Source organism: Moschus berezovskii, chromosome 15 (assembly GCF_049115385.1).
Source record: "Moschus berezovskii isolate FMDL1 chromosome 15, NW_MosBer_1.0, whole genome shotgun sequence".
Classification (NCBI taxonomy): Eukaryota; Metazoa; Chordata; class Mammalia; order Artiodactyla; family Moschidae; genus Moschus; species Moschus berezovskii.
The window spans coordinates 48,063,412-48,085,151 of NC_142474.1; the positions used below are offsets into that span (position 1 = coordinate 48,063,412).

The following is a 21,740-nucleotide window of genomic DNA, read 5'->3' on the forward strand; positions in this document are numbered from 1 at the left end:
ATTTTCCAACCATACTTAGGACCTAATCACCTCCCAGAGGGCCCACTTTGCGGGTTAGGATTTCAACGTATAAATTTTGAGGAGACCCAGACATTCAGACTGTAGCAAAAAGGCATCCAAATTGAAATAAGTAAAATTGGCCCTGTATGTGATGATACGATCTTATACATAGAAAACCTAAAGACTCCACACAGAAGAACTGGGAGAGCTAATAAATGAGTTCAGTTAAGTTTCAGGATATAATATCAATCTACAAAAATCAGTTGAATTTCTGTACACTGATAGCAAACTGAAAAGGAAATTAGGAAGACAGTTCATTTACAGTAACATCAAAAAGAAGTAAATAGTTAGGAATAAACTCAAGACATTGAAAGACTTCTACACTGTAAACTATAAAGCACTGATGAAAGAATTAATGACACAAACAAATGGAAAGACATCTTGTGTTCATGCACTGAAAGACTTAATATTGTTACAGTGTTCATACTACACAAAGAACTCTATAGATGACATGCAATTGCTATTGAAATCCCAATAGTATTCTTTTACATAAAAAATTCTAAAATTCATATAGAACTGAAAAAGACCCAAATAGGCAAAATGGCCTTAAAAGAGAAGAATAAAGCTACAGACATCACAACTCCTGATTTCAAAATGTATTACAAAGTTTTAGTAATTAAAACAGCATAAATACTATATATATATATCTATATATATCTCAGTAGAACAGAATAGAGGGCCCAGAAGTAAATCCACACACATATCTTGTTAACTGATCTTTAACACATGTGCCAAAAATACACAAAAATTTAGTCGCTAAGTCATGTTCAACTCTTGCAACTCCACAGACTGTAGCCTGCCAGAGTCCTCTGTCCATGGGATTCTCCAGGCAAGAATACTGGTGTGGGTTGCCATTTCCTTCTCCAAAAACTACACAATAGAGAAAGAATAATCCTTTCAACAAACGGTGTTGGGAAAACTGGATATCCACATGCAAAATAATGATATTAAACCTTTATCTGACACCATACATAAAAATCAACTCAAGATGGATTAAAGATTTAAGTGTAAAACCTGAAATGATAAAACTTCTAAAACAAAACATAGGGGTAAAGCTTCATGATATTGGTCTTTACAGTGATTTCTTAGATGACAGCAAAAGCACAGATAAGTGGAACCACATCAAACTTCAGAGGAAAGGAAATCCAACAGAGTGAAAAGGCCACCAGTGTAATGGAAGAAAATATTTGCAAACCACATATCTGATAAGGGATTAAGTTCCAAAATATGTAAGGAACTCTTACAACTCAATTTAAAAAAAAATCTTGATTAAAAAATGGTCTCAGGACTTTCATAGACATTTCACCAAAGATTTACAAATGACCAACAGTATATGAAAAGATATTCAGTGTCACTAATTATCAGGGAAATGTGAATCAAAACAAAAGAGAAAAGAATTGTGGAGAATCAACTCTTGTACTCTGTTGCTGGGAATGCAGATGCTGCAACCACTGAGGAAAACAGTATAGAGGTTCCTCAAAAAATTAAGTATAGAATTACCATATGACTCAGCAGTCCACTTCTAGCTACTTATCCGAAAGAATTGAAATCAGGATCTCAAAGAGAGATCTTAATTTCCATGTTCATAGCAGCACTATTCACAGTAGCTAAGATGGGAAACAAATGTCCACTGATGGAAGAATAGATTTTTAAAAATGTGATATATACATAAAAGGCTTCCCTGGTGGCTCAGATGGTAAAGAATTGTCTGCAGTGAAGGAGATCTGGGTTCAATCCCTGGGTCGGGAAGATCCCCTGGAGAAGGGAATGGCAACCCACTCCAGTATTCTTGCCTGAAGTCCATGGACAGAAGAGCCAGGTGGGCTACAATCCACGGGGTCGCATAAAACAGCATGTTATTCAGCCTTGAAAAGAAAGAAATCCTGCAATATAAGATGACAAGGGTGAACCTTAAGGAAGCTATGCTAAGTTAATTAAACAAGCTAGTCACAGAAGGACATATATTGCATGATTCCACTTCTTTGAGGTATCTAACATAATCAATCTCCTAGGAGCAAAGAATAGAACAGTGCTAGTCAGGGGTTGGGGAGATGTGGAAATGGGGGATTGCTAATCAACAAGTATATTTTAGTTTTACAAGATGAGTATTAATAATATTAGAGATCTGTTTATAACATTGTGCCTATAGATGACAATAGCGTATTGTAAACTTTAAAATTTGTTAAGTTCAATTTAGTTGCTCAGTTGTGTCTGACTCTTTGTGACCCCATGGACTCCAGGCCTCCCAGTCCATCACCAACTCCTGGAGCTTGCTCCAACTCATGTCCATTGAGTTGGTGATGCCATCCAACCATCTCATCCTCTGTCATCCCCTTCTCCTCCTGCCTTCAATCATTCCAGCATCAGGGCCTTTTCCAGTGAGTCAGTTCTTCGCGTCATATGGCCAAAATATTGAAGCTTCAGCTTCAGCATCAGTTGGTAGGTTTTAAGTGTTCTTACCACAAAAACATCTATTTCTGCTTCATTGACTATGCCAAAGCCTTTGACTGTGTCGATCACAATAAACTGTGGAACATTCTGAAAGAGATGGGAACCCCAGACCACCTGACCTGCCTCTTGAGAAACCTGTATGCAGGTCAGGCAGCAACAGTTAGAACTGGCCATGGAACAACAGACTGTTTCCAAATAGGAAAAGGAGTATGTCAAGGTTGTATACTGTCACCTTGCTTATTTAACTTATATGCAGAGTACGTCATGAGGAACGCTGGGCTGGAAGAAGCACAAGCTGGAATCAAGATTGCTGGGAGAAATATCAATAACCTCAGATATGCAGATGACACCAGCCTTATGGCAGAAAGTGAAGAGGAACTCAAAGGCCTCTTGATGAAAGTGAAAGAGGAGAATGAAAAGGTTGGCTTGAAGCTCAACATTCAGAAAACAAATATCATGGCATCTGGTCCCATCACTTTATGGGAAATAGATGGAAAAACAGTGGAAACAGTGTCAGACTTTATTTTTTTGGGCTCCAAAATCACTGCAGATGCTGATTGCAGCCATGAAATTAAAAGACGCTTTCTCCTTGGAAGGAAAGTTATGAGCAACCTAGATAGCATATTAAAAAGCAGAGACATTACTTTGCCAACCAAGGTCCGTCTAGTCAAGTCTATGGTTTTTCCCGTGGTCGTGTATGGATGTGAGAGTTGGACTGTGAAGAAAGCTGATCGCCGAAGAATCGATGCTTTTGAACTGTGGTGTTGGAGAAGACTCTTGAGAGTCCCTTATACTGCAAGGAGATCCAACCAGTCCATTCTAAAGGAGATCAATCCTGGGTGTTCATTGGAGGGACTGATGCTAAAGCTGACACTGCAATACTTTGGCCACCTCATGCGACGAGTTGACTCACTGGAAAAGACTCTGATGCTGGGAAAGGTTGGGGGCGGGAGGAGAAGGGGACGACGGAGAATGAGATGGCTGGATGGCATCACCGACTCTGTGGACATGAGTTTGAGTGTACTCCGGGAGTTGGTGATGGACAGGGAGGCCTGGCGTGCTGTGATTCATGGGGTCGCGGAGAGTCGGACACGACTGAGCGACTGAACTGAACTGAACCACAATAAAATAAGAGAAAAAGAGAATGTAGGATGGAGTTAATAGATTCCTGATAGGATTCAGTGGCTGAACATCCTAGTTTTCTATTCCTCAGTAACACTACAAACTTAGTAGTTTAAAACAACACTCATTTTGAGCTCACAGTTCTATAGGTCAGAAGTCCAGGCATGGCCGAGTTCGCATCTCAGTCTCACAAGTCTAAAGTCAAGGCTTCAGCAGGACTCACTGCTCATCTCACTTGGAGCTTAGGGTTCATTTCCAAGCTCAGCGGGTTGCAGGCAGCATTCAGTTCTTAGTTTCAAGACCGAAGTCCTAGCTTTTTTGCTGTCTGCCAGGGGCTGCTCTCAGGTCTCAGAGGCTAATTGCACTCACTGCCTTGTGGTCCTTTCCATTGTCAAAACCACTAACAGGGAATCTCCTCAAATCAAATCCTTCTCACATTTCAAATCTTTGTTGTTCACAAAAAGCCAAGTCACTTTTTAAGGGCATACTTGGTTAGATCAGGGTAAATCCCACCCCCAGCCTTTTTTTTTTTCAAAGGCAACTGATTTGAAACCTTAACTGCATCTGCCACATGCCTTTCTAGGAGCGCCTAAGTTAGGGTTTGGTTGAACAACTGAAAGTATAGGTACACCAAAGGGTGAGGGTTCTGGGGGTCAGCTCCACATTTGGCCTAACACAGTGGAGAGGTGAGGGTAGACTGGGAGAGTTCTGGCTGGAGACACTGGAGGGAACCTACCCTAAAAGAAATGTTGAAGGTTCTAATGAACTCTCATAGTGTTTGCTTATCTGAGTTTATTTTTTTTAATCTCTCCTATTGTAAATGATTATCTTGTTCAGTAGATAATCCTAGGTTGCAGCTTTTTCCCTTTCAGCATTTTATATCAGGTCACTCCCTTTTGGCCTGCAGTTCCTGCAGAAAAAGCTAGTAGTCTTATGGGAATTTCCTTGTATGTAACTCTTTTACTCTTGGTGATTTCAGAATCTCTCTGTAACTTCTGCTATTTTAATTATGTCTTGGTGTGAATGAATTTGCATTCACCTTGTTTGGGACCCTCTGTGCTTCCTATACTTGGATATCTGTTTCCTTCTTCAATGATGTTTTCAACCTAATTTCATCAAATACATTTTTGACCCCGTTCTCTCCTTCTGGGATCCCTATAATGTGAATGTTGGCATACCTGATAGTGTCCCAGAGATCACTTAAATTGTTCTCATTTTTTTTTAAATTTGCTTTTCTTTTTGCTGTTCTGACTGGGTAGTTTCCATTATTTTCTCTTCCAGATTACTTACGCATTCTTCACTGTCACCTTTTTGTTGCTGTTCAGTCGCTCAGTTGTATCTGACTCTTTACGACCCCATAGACTCCAGCATGCCAGGTTTCCATGTCCTTCACCATCTCTCAAACTCATGTCTATCGAGTCGGTGATGCCATCGAACCATCTCATCCTTTATCATCCCCTTCTCCTCCTGCCTTCAATCTTTCCCAGCATCAGGGTCTTTTCACCTAGTCTGCTGTCTACCAGGATCTCTATCACCTAGTCTATTATTAATTCCTCCTATTGTATTATTTATGCTGCTGCTGCTGCTGCTAAGTCACTTCAGTCGTGTCCGACTCTGTGTGACCCCATAGACGGAAGACCACCAGGCTCCCCTGTCCCTGGGATTCTCCAGGCAAGAACACTGGAGTGGGTTGCCATTTCCTTCTCCAATGTGTAAAAGTGGAAAGTGAAAAGTGAAAGTGAAGTCGCTCAGTCGTGTCCGACCCTTAGCAACCCCACGGACTGCAGCCTACCAGGCTCCTCCATCCATGGGATTTTCTAGGCAAGAGTACTGGAGTGGCTTGCCATTGCCTTCTCCGGTATTATTTATGACTGGTCCTTTTTTACATTTTCTAGTTCCTTGCTAAAGTGTTCACTGTGTTCATCTATTCTTTTCCTTAATTGAATTAGCCTTTTTATTGCTGATGCTTTGAACTCTGGTAAATTATGTATTTCTGTTTCATTAGGTTTTCCTTATTGTTTCAATTGAAACAAACCCTTCTGTCTTCTCATTTTGCTTATCTTTCTCTGTCTGTATGAATTGAAGTGAGACAGTTACCTCTTCCCGCCTTGACGGGATGTGCCCATATGGGAGTGTCCCTGTACAGTCTGCAGTTGCCCTGTAGCTTTGGTGGGTGAGCTGGAAGAGGTGAGCACCAGTCACGCTTCCTTCCGGGTGTGCTGGCACCTGTTACCTTGGTAAGAGGTGGGACTTGACATGATGGGCCAGAGCCATAATAGCCAGGCATTTGTGCCAGTGCTTCTCCTCTGGTCAGTGACCAACCTCTCCCACTGCGGGGTTGCTCAGGTCCTAAGTTGCTGGAATGGAAGTCCTGAGGATCTGGTCAGAGATGACTGTGTTCCATCCAAGTGTGTATCCTCCTGCCTCCTAGCATCAGCACCTTTGCCCCAGATAAGTAGTGCTGGAGCAAGAAGGGGCTGGAGTGAGCACTTGGTGTATGGACAGTGCCAGTCCTGGCCCCAGAGTCCTGGGCCTCTCTCTGAACACCAGTAATGGCTGTTCCTGCCCCGTTCAGATGCCATTCCAGGCCCAAGCCAACTCCATCTGCCCCTTCCCTGAGCACCCCTCTCGGCCATGCCAGCTCATGCTAATATGGAGCCATGCCACAGGACAAATGGGGCCTGAATGGGCACTTGGCTCAGGCTGGGGCATGCTGCAGGGTGGTTGGGGGAAACTGGCTAGCGTCCTGTGCAGTTGCAGTCTTTTTCCACTGTTTCAGGAGTAGGCAAGTCTGTGCCTTCTCTTCACAGGTGGACTCTAGGTTCTTACAGCCCTCCTGTTAGTCCCACTGATTTTCAAGCCAGCTGAGGCAACTCGTCTTTCCAGTGTCAGACCTCAGGGCTGGGGTGCAGAATATGTGGCTGGTAGCCCTCATTTCAGGGAGAATCTCCAACCCACATAACCCCCGTCTTCTGTGTCCCCTCCCAGGAGCCCAAAGTCTCAATCTGATCACTTCCCTTCCCACCTAATTCCGTGTGGATTTTCTTACAGCCTTGGTTGTACAGGAGTATTTCTGCCAATCTCCAGTTAGTTTTCAGTGAGAGTTGCTCCACATGTACATGTACTTTGGGGGTGTTCATGGTGGGAGAGGCGAGTCTGTCCTCCCACTCTGCCATCTTGATCTCCTTTTTGGATTTACCTGCCATGTCTCAAGATTTTTCTAAATTTTCATCCTTATGCTGTTAAAATTGTGTTCTGGGAGAGTCTATGATCTTTTAGTATTTAGGTCTGCAATAATGTCTCAGGAGTTAATTCCATTACCTAGTTTTGGAAAATATTTTAAACTGTAAAGCTATTTTCTTCTGCAGGAACCTATTCGTAGCAGCAGTATACTCAAGGATACTACTTGATGCTCAAAATGTGTGTGTGTGTCCGTGCGTGCTCAGTTGTGTCCGACTATTTGAAACCCCATGAACCATAGCCGTCCTGTATCCATGGGATTCCTCAGGCAAGAATACTGGAGTGGGTTGCCATTTCCTCTTCCAGGGGATCTTTCTGACCCAGGAGAACCCATGTCTTCTGAATCTCCTGCACTGCAGGCAGATTCTTTACCAGGCTTTCCCTGAGCCACCAGGGAAGCCAAGTGCAAACAACAGATACCTTCTAATATTTTACCCAAATTTCAATGTAACTTGACGCTCAGTTACATATTAATCATATCAAAAGATAATATTTTTAAAACAGCAGGAGCTGTATAGCTCAAAGTGTGCAACATAAATGGGATCTATGTGGCCATCTGTCTGAAGCAGCAGTAATCACTCCCTATCATACTCAGTGTTCCTTGTCTATAAGAGATTTTGTCCCAGGAACTTCCCTGGTAGTCCAGTGGTTAAGAATCTGTGCTTCCACTGCAGGGGGCACGGGTTCAATCCCTGGTCAGGGAACTAAACCCCGCATGGCACATGGTGCAGTAAAATAAAATAATATAATGGAACCCCATTGTAATAAAAGGGAGAAAGAAAAGGAAAGCAATGGAGAGGAAAACAGTTCACCCAAGCAGCAGTCCTCCGAAGACAGCAGTGATCCATGAGTAGGGTAGGTTCACACACTGTGGCATGGGTGTGTCCAGACACACCGTACAGGAGACTCTGACACCACGAATGCTATTGCCATTAGTGACATGATGTTCCAAAATAGTGAAGAAAACTTGGTAAAGTTCTGAAAAAATGAAGTACAGTCTTCCTTTGATTTACATGGTAGTGCATTCCTGGAAAAGTCAGTGTATATTATAACCTAGCCAAAATACCACTCATGTTATTCTTTCCCGAGTTGCTTGAGCCAGTGTTTATTTTTATTTTCTTCCCCTTGAAAAGCTTTTAAGGCAACAAGTTTTCCTGAGCTCAGTTTTTCAGTCCTAGTCCATAGATTCTGATAGTTACGTTGTTATTCTCTGAATAATCTACAGTTTTATTTTTAATTCCTCCATGATCAGGATGTTTTGTTTTGTTGTTGTTTAATTTTGAGTTTTTCTGAGAGGTCTGTTTTGGGGTCTACTGGTTATTCACTTTAAGTTCTGTTGTACTGTGGTCATTAGAAGTGATTTGAAGTACTTGAATATTTTGGAATTTAATGAGGCTTTTCTTGTGGCTTGCTTTAGGATTGGGTTTTGTATTTCTCAGTGTGGCTTTTGAACCAAAGGTGTAATCTGTTTGCAGAAAAAAGCATTCTTTCCATGGCTATGAGATCAGCTGAGGAGTTGTGATATATGAAATTTTGCGGGGAGCTGCGCTGGGTCTTCATTGTGGCATGTGGGCTTAGTTGCCCTGTAGCATAGTTCCCCGACAGGGATCAAACCCACATCCCCTGCATTGGAAGGTGGATCTTAACCACTAGGCCACCAGGGAGGTCCCTATATGGACCTTCTATAACCACTTCTTTTCGAGGTCTAAGAGAAGTATTTTAAAGATGATCAAACAATGTGGTTTTATTGACTGCACTCCTCAAGGTTTTACTCTTTTAACACTCTTCCTGTTTTGGCTTATACTGCTGATTACTAAAGAATGACTTTTTGCCCCAAGCATTGACCTCAACTTTGATATTATTATCATGTCTTCTGCTCTCTTTTTGTTTCCATCTGCCTTGCATTTGCACATTTTTGCCAATCCTCTTACTTTAAATCTTTCTCAAAGAATATGGTTGATGTCCATTTTTGATGTTGTAGTTGAAAAATGGTCTCTTACTACATGAGTTTATGCCATTTAAATCTGTAATAAGAGACCCGTTTGGCCTTTTTTTGTCTTCTCATTTAATGGAGTCTCTGATTCCTCTTTGCATTTACTTTCAATTCCACAAATAATTGCCTTCAAATACCTAAAATATTTTAAGTAATATTTAAGCATGTTTGTTTCATCCTTCTTTCTTCCATCCTCAGCTGTTTTGGTATCGTCTAGGTTCCTAAGAGCAATATATTTCCCTCGGTTATTACTTTATGCTATATAGCTTTCATTAGCATGTACAGTAATTATATTGTTTTGAAGCCATTGTTATTTAAACATATTTCTATTTAGGTCTTTTATCTGTTTAAGTGGAGCTGATGATCACAAACAGGTCACCTACTACTAACAAGCAGAGTGCCTGGCACAGGCCAGGGGCCTGACAAATGGAACTTTCAGGTATTACTAGTGCCCAGGTCAAATTTAAAAGTCACAGAGATATCACTTTGCCAAAATTGTAGACTCAGAACCATGATCAATTTGTAAATCCCAAAACACAATAACAACTTTCCACAAACTTAAATGTTATATTGTGGAGGGAAAAAAAAGTGGAACCCAAGCAAAATAAAATGTAAATGGAGTCTCTTGCTTTATTTTGTGCTACAAGTTACAGAACGTTTTAAGGTTCAATGCTTCATTGCAGGACAAGTGACATTTTTGGTAAGTGATGCAGGCACTAGGAGTGGCCTGGGTGGTCATGGATACTGCTTTCCATTAGGAATGCTTCCAGCAGTAAGCAAACCGCAGCCAGCAAACAGCAGCCTAATAGTAACACTTTTAAAAGAGAACATCTTCTCCAGTTTTGATATAATTAACATAAAGTTGTGTAAGTTTAACATGTACAGTGTGATGGTTTGATATATGTATACATGGTTAAATGATTACCACAATAAAGTTATTTAACACTTTCATCACCTAATTACCTTGTGTGTGTGTTAATAACATTTAAGATCTGCTCTTTTAGCTACTTTCAAGCATGTAATACAATGTTGTTAACAATAGTCGCCATCCCCAGAACTTACTCATCTCATACCTGGAGACTTGTTCCTTCTGACCAACATCCCCCCTTTTCCATCCAACCCCTAGTAACTGCCTTTCTGAGTTCAGCTCTTGTAGATGCCTTATACAAGTGACTGTTGTTCAGTCGCTCAGTTGGATCCAACTCTTTGCAACCCCATGATCTGCAGTGCACCAGGCTTCCCTGTCCTTTACTATCTCCGTGAGTTTGCTCAAACTCACATCCACTGAGTCAGTGATGCCATCCAACCATCTCATCTTCTGCCACCCCCTTCTCCTACCTTCAACCTTTCCCAGCACCAGGGTCTTTTCCAGTGAGTCAGCCCTTTGCATCAGGTGGCCAAAGTATTGGAGCTTCAGCATCAGTCCCTCCAATGAATATTCACAGTTGATTTCCTTTAGGATTGACTGGTTTGATCTCCTTTCTGTCCAAAGGACTCTGAAGAGTCTTCTCTAGCACCACATATTGTTATTTGTCTTTCTCTGACTTATTTTACTTAGAATAATGCCTTCAAGATACATCCATGTTGTCACAAAAGGCAGAATTTACTTTTTTTTACCATTGAATAACATTTCTTTTTACGTGTATGTAAATGTGTACGTGTACATCCCCTAGATTCTTCATTCATCTGTTGATGGACATGTTGTTTCCTTGTCTCAGCTGCTGTGAATAATCTTGCAGTGCATGTGGAAAGTGGGGGTAGAGATCTCTTTTCAAAATAGTGATTTCATTTCCTTCAGATATATGCCCAGGAGTGGGACTGCTGGCTCATATGGTAGCTCAATTTTCATTTTTTTGAGGAACCCCCCTACCGACTTCCATAGTGGCTACACTAATTTACATTCCCACCAACAGAGCATAAAATAATATTGTCTCGATTTGCAGTCTGCTAATAATGAGCAGTGTTGAGCATTTTTTCATGTGTTGGCCATCTGTGTGTCTTCTTTGGAGAAATGTCTGTTTAGGTCTTCTGCCAGTTTTTTTGATTGGGTTATTTGTTTTTCTGATATTGAGCTTCATGTCTGTCTGATACTGAGCTTAATGAGCTGCTTATATATTTTGGAGATTAATTCTTTGTCAGTTTCATTTGCAATTATTTTCTCCCATCCTGAGGGCTGTCTTTTCATTTTAAGTTGCTGAATAACACAGGGAGCTCAACCTTGTCCACTGTAACAGCCTAGAGGGGTGGGAGGGAGGTTTCAGAGTGAGAAGCAGCCATATGTATACTTGTGGCTGATTCATGTTGTTGCATGGCAGAAACCAACACAACCTTATAAAGAAATTATCCTTCAATTAAAAATACATTTTAAAAAAAGAACATTGTTTATTTAGTAATTAGAAGAAAGAGGTCCCAAGGATTTTTTTCAACAGCTCAGTGACATTATGGATTTAGGATCTTTTCTTTTTTTCTACTCACTCATCTATAGATTGAGCTTTATCATCCATTGATTTAGGGTTAGGATTCTGGGTGTCATCTTGTTAAGCACCACAACATAATAGAAGCATCTCAAACAGGAGGAATGGGGGCAGGGCATAGAGGATTTTCACCTCATGCAGGTGTTTGTTTAAACCAGGGAAACAGCTCAACTCACAGCTCTTCTGACAGACATTACCTGGAATCGAGTGGCTGGACCAACTCAGATCAGTCCTGGCAGAGTGGACATTATCACAACTGATTAGACAAATCATGCTCCATCATTAAGGACTAGGATTCAGACAAAACAGAAAAATTGCGTATTATGCTAACTTTTTTGTATGCTTTTGATAATAGTCATTGTTTGAAGTTCAGTTCAGTTGCTCAGTCGTGTCCGACTCTTTGAGACCCCGTGAACCGCAGCACTCCAGGCTGCTTGAAGATTAGCCCACAAGAGAGGCATCTGACAAAATAGAGCTATCTGACTAAAGCAACAGTGTTCTGAGAAAACTCTTTGTAAATTGCCTATCATAAAAAGGATGAATAATCACTCCTAATTACCAAATCTCACCTATTTCCAGAATTGGCTCAAATTATAGCAACACCAGGAAGCACAGTGCAGTGAAAACATCCTGGTGTGGGAGGAGCCTGACCACAATTGAACCCTGATCCTTACTCATCACCCCTGTTACCTTGGGCAAGGCACATAAGCCCGCACTTCTATATAAGGTACTATACTTCCATATAATGCAGTTATGAGGATTAAATGAAACTGTATACAGATCCTGCATATGTCTAATGATTAATATGACTATTTCATCTGGCAGTATGTAGCCCATGTAGGTATATGTGAATAAGAGCTGTTATAAAAGTACAATATTCCTTGCCCTCCAGATAACTAAGTACAAGTGAGCAAGCATCTGGAAAGGTGTGGCAGACTAGGAAAGGGCATGAATACAGTTAAGGGACGCTTCTTTCAGTTGATATCAGTTATACTCCCTATCAGTGGCTAAACATAAAACTTGGTTCACTTTCCTGTTGAGGACCACCTAATTAATTTCGGGTGTATCATTTGAAAGTAATGGAATAAAAAAAAAACTGGTAACAAATTATTTAGGAAGCTCCCTATGAATTTACTAATATGAGGAACTATTTGTGGGGTAATTAATATTTACAGAACTACTTTTGTGTGATATAAGGCTGATCACTGTGTAAACGAGCTCATGATCAGTTAAGTACTCATAGCCCAGGCTTGTTCCAGCACGTGGCATGGATCCGTTTGTTCATTTTATGTCCATAACAGTCCTGTGTCAGTTCAGTCGCTCAGTCATGTATGACTCTTTGTGACCCCATGGACTGCAGCATCCCAGGGTCAACAGCATTCAACAGGCCTATGGGGTAAGCACTATTATTACCTCTATGATTTTTTGATCAGAAAATGAGTGACCGGTGAGATTAAACAAGGCCATAAAACCAATAGGCAAAGCCAAACTTAACAAATCACTCCAGATCCCATGGTCCTAACAGGTCATGTCTCAGTGGAAGCAGGGCTGGGCTAATGGGCTCAACCACTGAAGCAAGGCCAAAGCTAATCAGCTTGTCTGTAAGAGGTGGTAGTTTGTCTTCATAGGCTCAGATGATGGTAAAAAAATCTGCCTGCAATGTAGGAGACATGGGCTCAACCCCTGGGTCAGGAAGATCCCCTGCAGGAGGAAATGGCAGCCCACTCCAGTATTCTTGCCTGGAGAATCCCATGGACAGAGGAGCCTGGTGGGCAACAGTACAAGGGGTCACAAAAGTTGGACACAACTGAGTGACTAACACTTTCACTTCCACCTCCAACTCAGGCAGAGGACATGGGTAATGCTCCATTCCTGATAGGAGGAGTGGGGGTGGGGTGTTTCCACCGTGGACGGACTAGGATCAACCATCCCATTTTTTCCTCCACATCTTTGATTGGCTGGACTGGGTTAGATAGAGGCTAATGGGTTTCATCTCTCCAACAACTTTGAAGATACCAATTAATGTCTGAAACAAATATGAAATTTTGTTTTAGACAGAGGCAGTTCAAATCACATGGTGTCAGTAAAAAAACAACTTGTTCTAACATCAGAAACAGTGAAGTGGATACCAAGTGCAAGAGCAATCTTCAAGAGAGTATACATATAATGTGAAGATACTTTATTACACTCAAAGGGTTTCCATTCCTTTTATTTATAAACTCTTACTAGTCAAAAAGAAAATAAATAATAAAAATCTGTATCTCCAGGAAACTTTTAACAACATAGTTTTGCTTTATATGCTTGTCAATTTTAAATTATTACAATTTAGATACATTCAGTCATTACATGATACCATGATACCAGGAAGGTCAGCCTTAAAGATATCAGTAATGTCTATACTGGTAAGTAAAATAATGGTAAAAAGTAGTATTTCAATTTCACCTAAAAAAAAAAAAAAGCAAACAGATTCCAGTTTGTTATTGATGGGAATACAGACTTATCTTCTTAATCTTGGATATTAAATATTTGGACTTAAAAAAATAAATATTCCTGTTCTCTCAAATAGTGCCTGACATTGTCTTGGGAGCAGGCTGCCTAAAGAACAAGTCTCTCCTCCCTCAAGAGGGAGCCAGGGGTACACCAAGTACAGGATCAAGGGCCCTTTGCAGCATTTATCCCGAAGCCCATGGAGCTACTAGCCTTACTAAATTAAAGAGAACGGAATCTCTTTCTCAGCATCAAGATGGCTATGTAGACGTCACTAGCAAGACCACATATGTGTACCACTGACGAAAGATTTTTCAGATTGCTGAACTGCCCCTTTTCTATTGTTTCTACTTTTCAGCTCTAGTGTAAAAAGGGAGAGAGATTGGACAATTATATTTTTATAACACCTCCATCACCACCCCTACCACCAAAAGGGACTCCATTTTTATCACACGCTCCCTACCTCCACAGTAAAGAATTGAGGCAAAAAACAAAAACAAACCTTGTTCTATTTCTGAATAAAGAATTTGGACTACCTAAATTACAATTCATCTCCTAGAAAGTCAATTTATTGGAAATTTAAATCAGTGTTCAAAAAGAATATTACCCAAACCATCCAAGGAAGACGTGTACTTTCTTAGACCAGCCACCCAACCATGAGGTATGGCTTCAGTATTAGACTTGGCAACCCCAAACCTCTTTTTAAACTGAATTGGTTGCTGTTTACTCAATTAACTTAGAATTTGCTGTTTGGATTAGGCTGTCAGGTAACATTGGTTATCTATTTAGCTGCGAATGTGTATCAGGTATGAAATCTCACATGTATGACAGAAACCCAGTGAATCATGCTATCACATGTGCACAGAGCACACATGTGGATCTGAGTACAAACAAAGGTCAAAATATTTACATGGAATGTGGACCCTGATTTAAAAAACTATTTTTAAATTAACGACATCTTTACATACAATTTGTTTTATGAATAGCCTCATTTGATAATTAAAAAAATATGCCTTTCAAATATTTCATAAATATATAAAATTTCACTACACTATTTTTCTTTAAACAGGACATCTAAACTCTCTTTAGAAATCAACAAAAATATTTTTTTTTTTCTGTTTAAAAGTCACAGACATGATGATTCTCTGATTGGCAGGGTCTTACTGCATGCAAGAGTGGGATGCATATTCTCTTATACAACTATGCACATTTCTAGTATTTTGAGCTGTATAATTTACTTGCTGAAGGTCAGTAGTATCAAAGAAAAATGAGAGATCCCATCTACCTATTTACATTATGAGAGTCTGTCTTAAACTTCTTTAAAAATAGCAAGATTAGGATGGTATCTGGCCAATGTAAAGAAACATTTTGATGACAAAGAAATAAGTTAACATTACGTGAACAGTTTTCTAAAATACAATTTATAGTGAAATTTAAATATGGTGATCAACTACACATATTTGGGGAAATGGTCACATCTTCTTTACCTGTATCAGTAACATGTAAAACCTACATTTAGAATAGGATTCATTCTTGTAATCTACTGAGAAAATGCAAAATCAGATAACGGGCTCCAGAATTTCTGGTGAGTCCAGAAAGAAATGTCTGAGAATTTATAAATAAAATTGTCCTTTGTAATCAGTACTTCTGGGTATGTAATCACCATACTAACAAGGAAAGGTTTTTAATTTCATATGTAATAATTTTCAAAGCCTACCCTCCCTTATTAAACATGTATTGAGTCACTAGTATATGTACGCATAAAGCCTTCTCAAACTATAACATGAAGGCCACTCGCTAAGACAGATTTTCAGTAACTCCTTTTAAGAGAGATTCTTGAGTGCACACACTGTGACTATACCGTGTCTATGTAAGAGAAAATGTTGCACTTTTAGGATAGTAAGGGGACTCCACCATGATCCACCCAAAGTACACCTAAGCTGTCTTGTCTGGAACTGCTCAAGGCGGTAAACTTATCATCTTCAATGGCTACAATGCAAATGGCAAAGGCAGTGACCACGTCTGAGACCAGCAGAAGCACTGGACACCCATGTATATACTCTAGCTAAGACTTTCTATAAAAAGTTCAACCTCCTCTTGGAGGTAGAGCTTTGTAGTCAAGACAGCCAGACGGTTCAAACCTCTGCTCAGAATACAGTTCTGTGCACATTTTAATTCTGGATCTTATACTCAAACACTGTGTTTGAAATAAGACTATAAAAAGATACAAAACCAACATTCAATTTTAACCAAGATTGCACATCTCTAACAGTGATATAGATTAAAAAAACCCTACCACCAAAATGGTACTGATTTAATCATGCACATTACAAAAAAAAGATAATTATGAAAATTTCCCTTAGTTATGAATGTAACCAGCTCACTGGAACCCAATGAGTATCTGTCTCCAATTTGTCAAAAGTTGTTTTCAGCTCATTGAAGGCCACAACAAGATCATCATTTACTATAGTTTTGTCAAAAAGATGACCATACTGACTCTCCATTATCTGGGCAGATTTAATCATTTCTTGAAAGTCGTCTTCCTACAAAAGTATTAAACAGAGCTGGTTAACCAGGCAGTTTCATCACATCAGTGGTTTACCTAATGCTGTTCTGTGTTCACTATTTCACCTGTCATGAAAGAAAATTACCCTCTTTAACTGTAAATTCTTCAGAAGCCGTAATTTCTAATATTCTCTATTTGCTTGTAACTAAAACTGCTCTGACAAGAGTCAAAATTCCCACCTTTCAGGATAATCAGTCGCTTATCATTACAGGGATGTTTCAGTATTAAAGTAGAAGTGTTTATCCTGATGCTTTGCCTGCATCCACATTTATTCATTGCAAGGAGTGTATAAGAAAAATTATTTTTTCAGAATTGGATACATTTATGAAAGGACACGTATACCATGTCCTTCTATGTTTCAGTACAAGTGGGTAAGGGGCCCTCCATACATTTTTGAAACCAGGAAGAATTTTAGTTTGTTATATAGCAAGACCATATACATAAATGTGAGTTAAATCTTTGGACTATGTTATCGTTTATTATCTTCATTGAGAAACCTTTACATTGTAAAAGACTGTAATAAATAATACAGTAATTCTTTATACTGTGACATCGTGAAGTCATTTCAGAGTCAGTATCTCAAGGTCACAGAAGATTTTCACAACAGAGATTTTAATTTTAGTGTTAATCCAGAGCCCTGAGTAATTAACATCATATAACACTACCTACTTAGTATGGTTGTTTACTGTCAGTACTTTAGGAAAAAAGATATTTTAAAAATACTGGAAATCAAAAACATCATGTGTATTTGATACGCACAATTAATAGTTTATAGATTAATATGGACTAAAGTTAAAGATGAGTTACTTTAAAAAGGGAGGGGGAAAATGCTTCTGCCATTCTCTTGATCCTAAAGTATAATACACTGTCTCAGGTTAAAAACAAAAAACAGAGACCATGCCAGTCATTCTAATCATTAACCCACCACAGCTGTGATTTCTTTTTTAAACCTTTTATTTTATATTGGAGTATAGCCCATCAACAATGTTGTGAAAGTTTCAGATGCCATTTCTAACAACAGTCAAAGGAAATACAAACTGAACAATACGAGTCTATTTGTCCTATACCCCAAATGATGCTTTTTATTTTATTATGCTATATATGATGTTGGTACAAAAGGCAAATTATTAAATCTTCATCTAGACTATTAATGATTAATAGTAACCGACCAGTATTTTCCCCTTTAAAAATAAGGCTAGTGGAAAACTCAGTGGTTTTTTCACATGTGCCTTCAGAAATTTTATAAGTATGCATAAAAGCATATAAAATAGTTTTTGAGTCAATGTAATATGAAGATCCATTCACAACAGCAGAAAAAGCAATCAGGGCAATCAGTTAAAATGTATGTACCCAAATGCAGTTCTGTCCTGCCTGGATGTTTGTACCACAGCCTCGTCTCTCAGTCTCCTTAATGTGGTCACTACCGCATATCTGACTTTAACTCCTGCTTATGTATTTTCAGTAAAGCATCCTCATACTCACCGTAAAGGGCTTCGCAGCACCTTGGTCATCTCTGCTTGAGATAATCTTTGCATTTTTTCTTGTCTCCCTCAAACGCTCTATTGATGGAGGCTTTATAAATATCACAAACGGCTTAAATTCTAGTGTCCTTAAGTGCTTCACTGTCTGCAAGGAAGGAAATACATTTTCTTTCATTTCTTCATAATATCAGGAGTATGTTTTGTAGTAAAACTGAGTTTTCTTTCTAAGGAGAAAATTCCTTAAAACTATTTCCTAATTAAGGTTAGCAGGCCTTTCATTATATTATTGTTCAGTCATTTGTTGACAATTAAATGTTACTAGATACCTCTGGACAAATGGACAGTTTTAATGCTTTGAAATATGCCATCATTAAATACTGAGGAGAAGCAGCTAAAAATACCAGAAAGCTAGTTCTTAGATCTAATACCCAAAAGACGCTATGAGTTAACTGTCTTTACATGCAAGGCTTCCAGCCATGCCATCTAAGCCTCCTCCTGCTCTCAGAATGAGGTGTCCCTTCTCTTTCACCCTGCCTTCAGAGTCCCCTTCAGGGGCAAGTCTCCTGCTTTTAAGTCAGCACTGCTCCCAGGTGGTGAGAAGCATGCTGTGGGTGGGCCTCTGCAGCGGCGGGGTGGGGGGTGGGATGATGGAGGTGGTCTGTGGTGAGACAGGAAAGTGAGCTGCTTCACCCACCGTCTCTCAGTCCACCTGTACCGAGTCCCCAGGGTGCCAGGTGAGCTCTACCCGGCAGCTGTACAACTCCTGTGAGACACCCATGGCTCTTGCCAGAGTTTTACATTTCTAGGCTAATTATAGATCCAAAATCCACGAAAGACGACCGAGAACCAAAATGTCCATTGCCAATAATTATGAACACTTATAATGCATACAGGAGAATACATTATACATACAATGTAATATATTTTTATATATAAAATACATAGAATAAATAAGTCATTATACTTATTATACTTGGCAAACACTGAATATAAGAGTTACAAACACACATCTCCAGGCTTTCTTCTAACAACATGGGCTTTTTTTTTTTCAGCAGAGCCGTCTCAAATTACATTTAAATGCTTTTGTCACCTTAGGAAAGGCACCTAAATGCCAAAAGTGAGTAGATTTCAGATTTACCCCATAATGAAATGCTCAGATGGGCTAGAAGTGTGTTGACTAGGCCACTCTTCACTTACATGAGGCTGAACATCCAACAAACAAACTTTGTTTTTAGCCAGGACAGACCGAACTGAGTCTATACTTGTGCCATAATAGTTGTTTTTATATTCACCATATTCAATAAACCTGTAGAAATTAGAATCATTTGTGAATTACATGTATATATACACACATATATATATGGCAGACATAATTCATATATATAAAAGATGTTTTGCTGAACATGTAATTTTCAAACTGTCCTTAATAAAATAACGAGGTCCAAGTACTTCAGAATGTCAATTTCTAAAAAAAAATCTTCTATTTTACTTTTTCACATCAGTAACACTTGCTTGTATTACACTTAAGCAGAAAGAAGTACTTTAGTCCAGCAGTACTCTAATGTTTTCCATCACCTCTTTTTCAGAGCTAATGCAATGCAATAAAACAGTGAATAAACCAAACAATAGAAACTACTGAAATTTCACTACATACGAAAGAATAACCAACTTCAGCTTTAGCATAAGAGGAGGGACTGGCTGGTGGCTAATGGAACCAGGGCAGCTGATCACGTGCTATAAAAACTCAAAATCACTGTGCCAAACATGAAAAAAGCATTTTGATGTTTCAATAAAATCCCACAATCCTGCATTAATACACACATTGCTCCCTGATAGCCAAAATATTCATCCTTAAGCAAATGGAAAACCTGGGGGTAGGAGACGTAGGGCTTGCTAGAAGATATGGTATAAGTAAGATGATTAACATTATTTTTTATTTAACTTTTTGAAGAGCCACTGAGAGGTATGTGGCAAATGCTGGAACTGAGGCAGGAGATAGATGGGCCCTACCCACACCTCCCAGCCCGCCCCACGAGCATAAAGAGATTGGGAGATTCATTCCCTATTGACTGTAACTCCAGGAGGAGAATAGCAGGGCAATTAAGGGAGGAGTCTGGGCCCTGCCCAGATGACATATTTCTCAAAGTCAGGAGACCTCCCTGACCATACACGTGCGAAAAAGGCTCCTTGGAGGCCAAAGGGGAGTTATGTTAAGGGATGCTTCCTACCCATATGCCTTTGTGGTAGGATCCATCTTGGCTAAGAGATGCATGTGCACATATGGAAGGATCTGAGATACACCAAATATGGACTGTGAACCAGGCAAATCAAAATGATTAGTCAAAGGAAACCCAGAAGAAAACCCCACAAAAGTAATTTAAACTGCCATGAGGGTGCAGCTCAGTGACTCTCTCTCAGGCCACTTGTGGCTGTCCACACATCATACTGTACTCTTTTATTTCTGTTAATAAATACTTCAGTTGCTTCACTACTTTCCGTCTTTGTGGAAATTCTTTTCTGCAAAGCCGAAGGGCCAGGACCCTTGTCACTGACCATTGGTCTAGGGCTACCATCTGCTGCTTTCACCATCATGACCCAGCCCCATTTCTGGCTGGGAACCAAGCCCCACTTTAAGCCATTACAGGCCAAGGCCACCCGAGATCATATCTAGGGATCTATTACACAGTTACTAGTTTTTAAAATAAAGTTCTATCCTAATTCTGTGTTAAGATTCAGTTAGTGGGGTGGGAAGATGTGACAGGAATACACTAGCAACATTCCCTTACTCTTCAAAATAATCCCTACACATTCAACTTAACCAGATACACAACAGCTCTAGGTTATTGAAAAGTTAAAGGCAAAGGTTAGTAATAAACACTAATTGAATTATATTTTATCAGTTTCAAATATTATTATAAAAGTGAAAATTCACTTCAAATGGAATTGCTTATAACTGCATATATGGCCACATGCTTAAAAACAGTAGTTTCATGAAAATTCTTAAAAAAACTTCCACATACTTGTTATTTTGTACATCTGTCTCAAACAAATGCTTGGAAATGAAAATATATTCAACACCATCACTCTCCTGGCTTCTTCTTGGTCTGGTGGTATCTGTGATTTAATTAAAAAGAGTTCAGAAAAGTATCTACATCAGCCACCCTAAGAGAAATACTAAAAAATAAATTATGTATTTGATTAAAGAATTTTTTGTAAATAAGTTTTAAAACTTAAAAGCACATTAGCTAATAAAATATAGGGATCCCATTAATTCAGTTTTTCCACTAATACTAAAGTTATATTGACTTGCTGCTGCTGCTAAGTCACTTCAGTCGTGTCCGACTCTGTGTGACCCCATAGACAGAAGCCCACCAGGCTCCGCCGTCCCTGGGATTCTCCAGGCAAGAACACTGGAGTGGGTTGCCATTTCCTTCTCCAATGTGTGAAAGTGAAAAGTGAAAGTGAAGTTGCTCAGTCATGTCCGACCCTTAGCGACCCCACGGACTGCAGCCTACCAGGCTCCTCCATGGGATTTTCTAGGCAATAGTACTGGAGTGGCTTGCCATTGCCTTCTCCAATATTGACTTGAGGGTGGATTAAATATTGAATTGCATTGTGTTTATGCCATTAATTATTCTGAAGGGGCATTAATAGGTTAATTAAATAAAATGGTATTTAAACTCAAGGAAAAATTTCCTTTTTTGCAAATAATACATTTATTATCATCTTTTATTGATTCTTTATTCTTTGAAGCAAGTTTACTGCTCACTAGGTTGAAAGGTAAACTCTGAAATTATTTTATTTTACACATGGCACATGGGGTATGCCATTAATGTTTGCTTTACTAATCAAAGACCTCTATTCAT

General features: G+C 39.4%; 1 protein-coding gene across 1 annotated transcript in view; it reads right to left on the reverse strand.

Annotated features, from left to right (window-relative positions):
* Positions 1–9,491: 9,491 nt before the first annotated feature.
* Positions 9,492–21,740, reverse strand: part of MPP7 (MAGUK p55 scaffold protein 7) — a 231,850-nt gene continuing 219,601 nt past the window's right edge. The window contains exons 14-17 of the mRNA XM_055430192.2: positions 20,895–20,988; positions 19,072–19,180; positions 17,876–18,019; positions 9,492–16,370 (exon numbers count right to left, since the gene is read on the reverse strand). Of these exons, the coding sequence (XP_055286167.2) occupies positions 16,191–16,370; positions 17,876–18,019; positions 19,072–19,180; positions 20,895–20,988 (527 nt within the window). The 3' untranslated portion in view covers positions 9,492–16,190. The remainder of the gene's footprint in view (positions 16,371–17,875; positions 18,020–19,071; positions 19,181–20,894; positions 20,989–21,740) is intronic.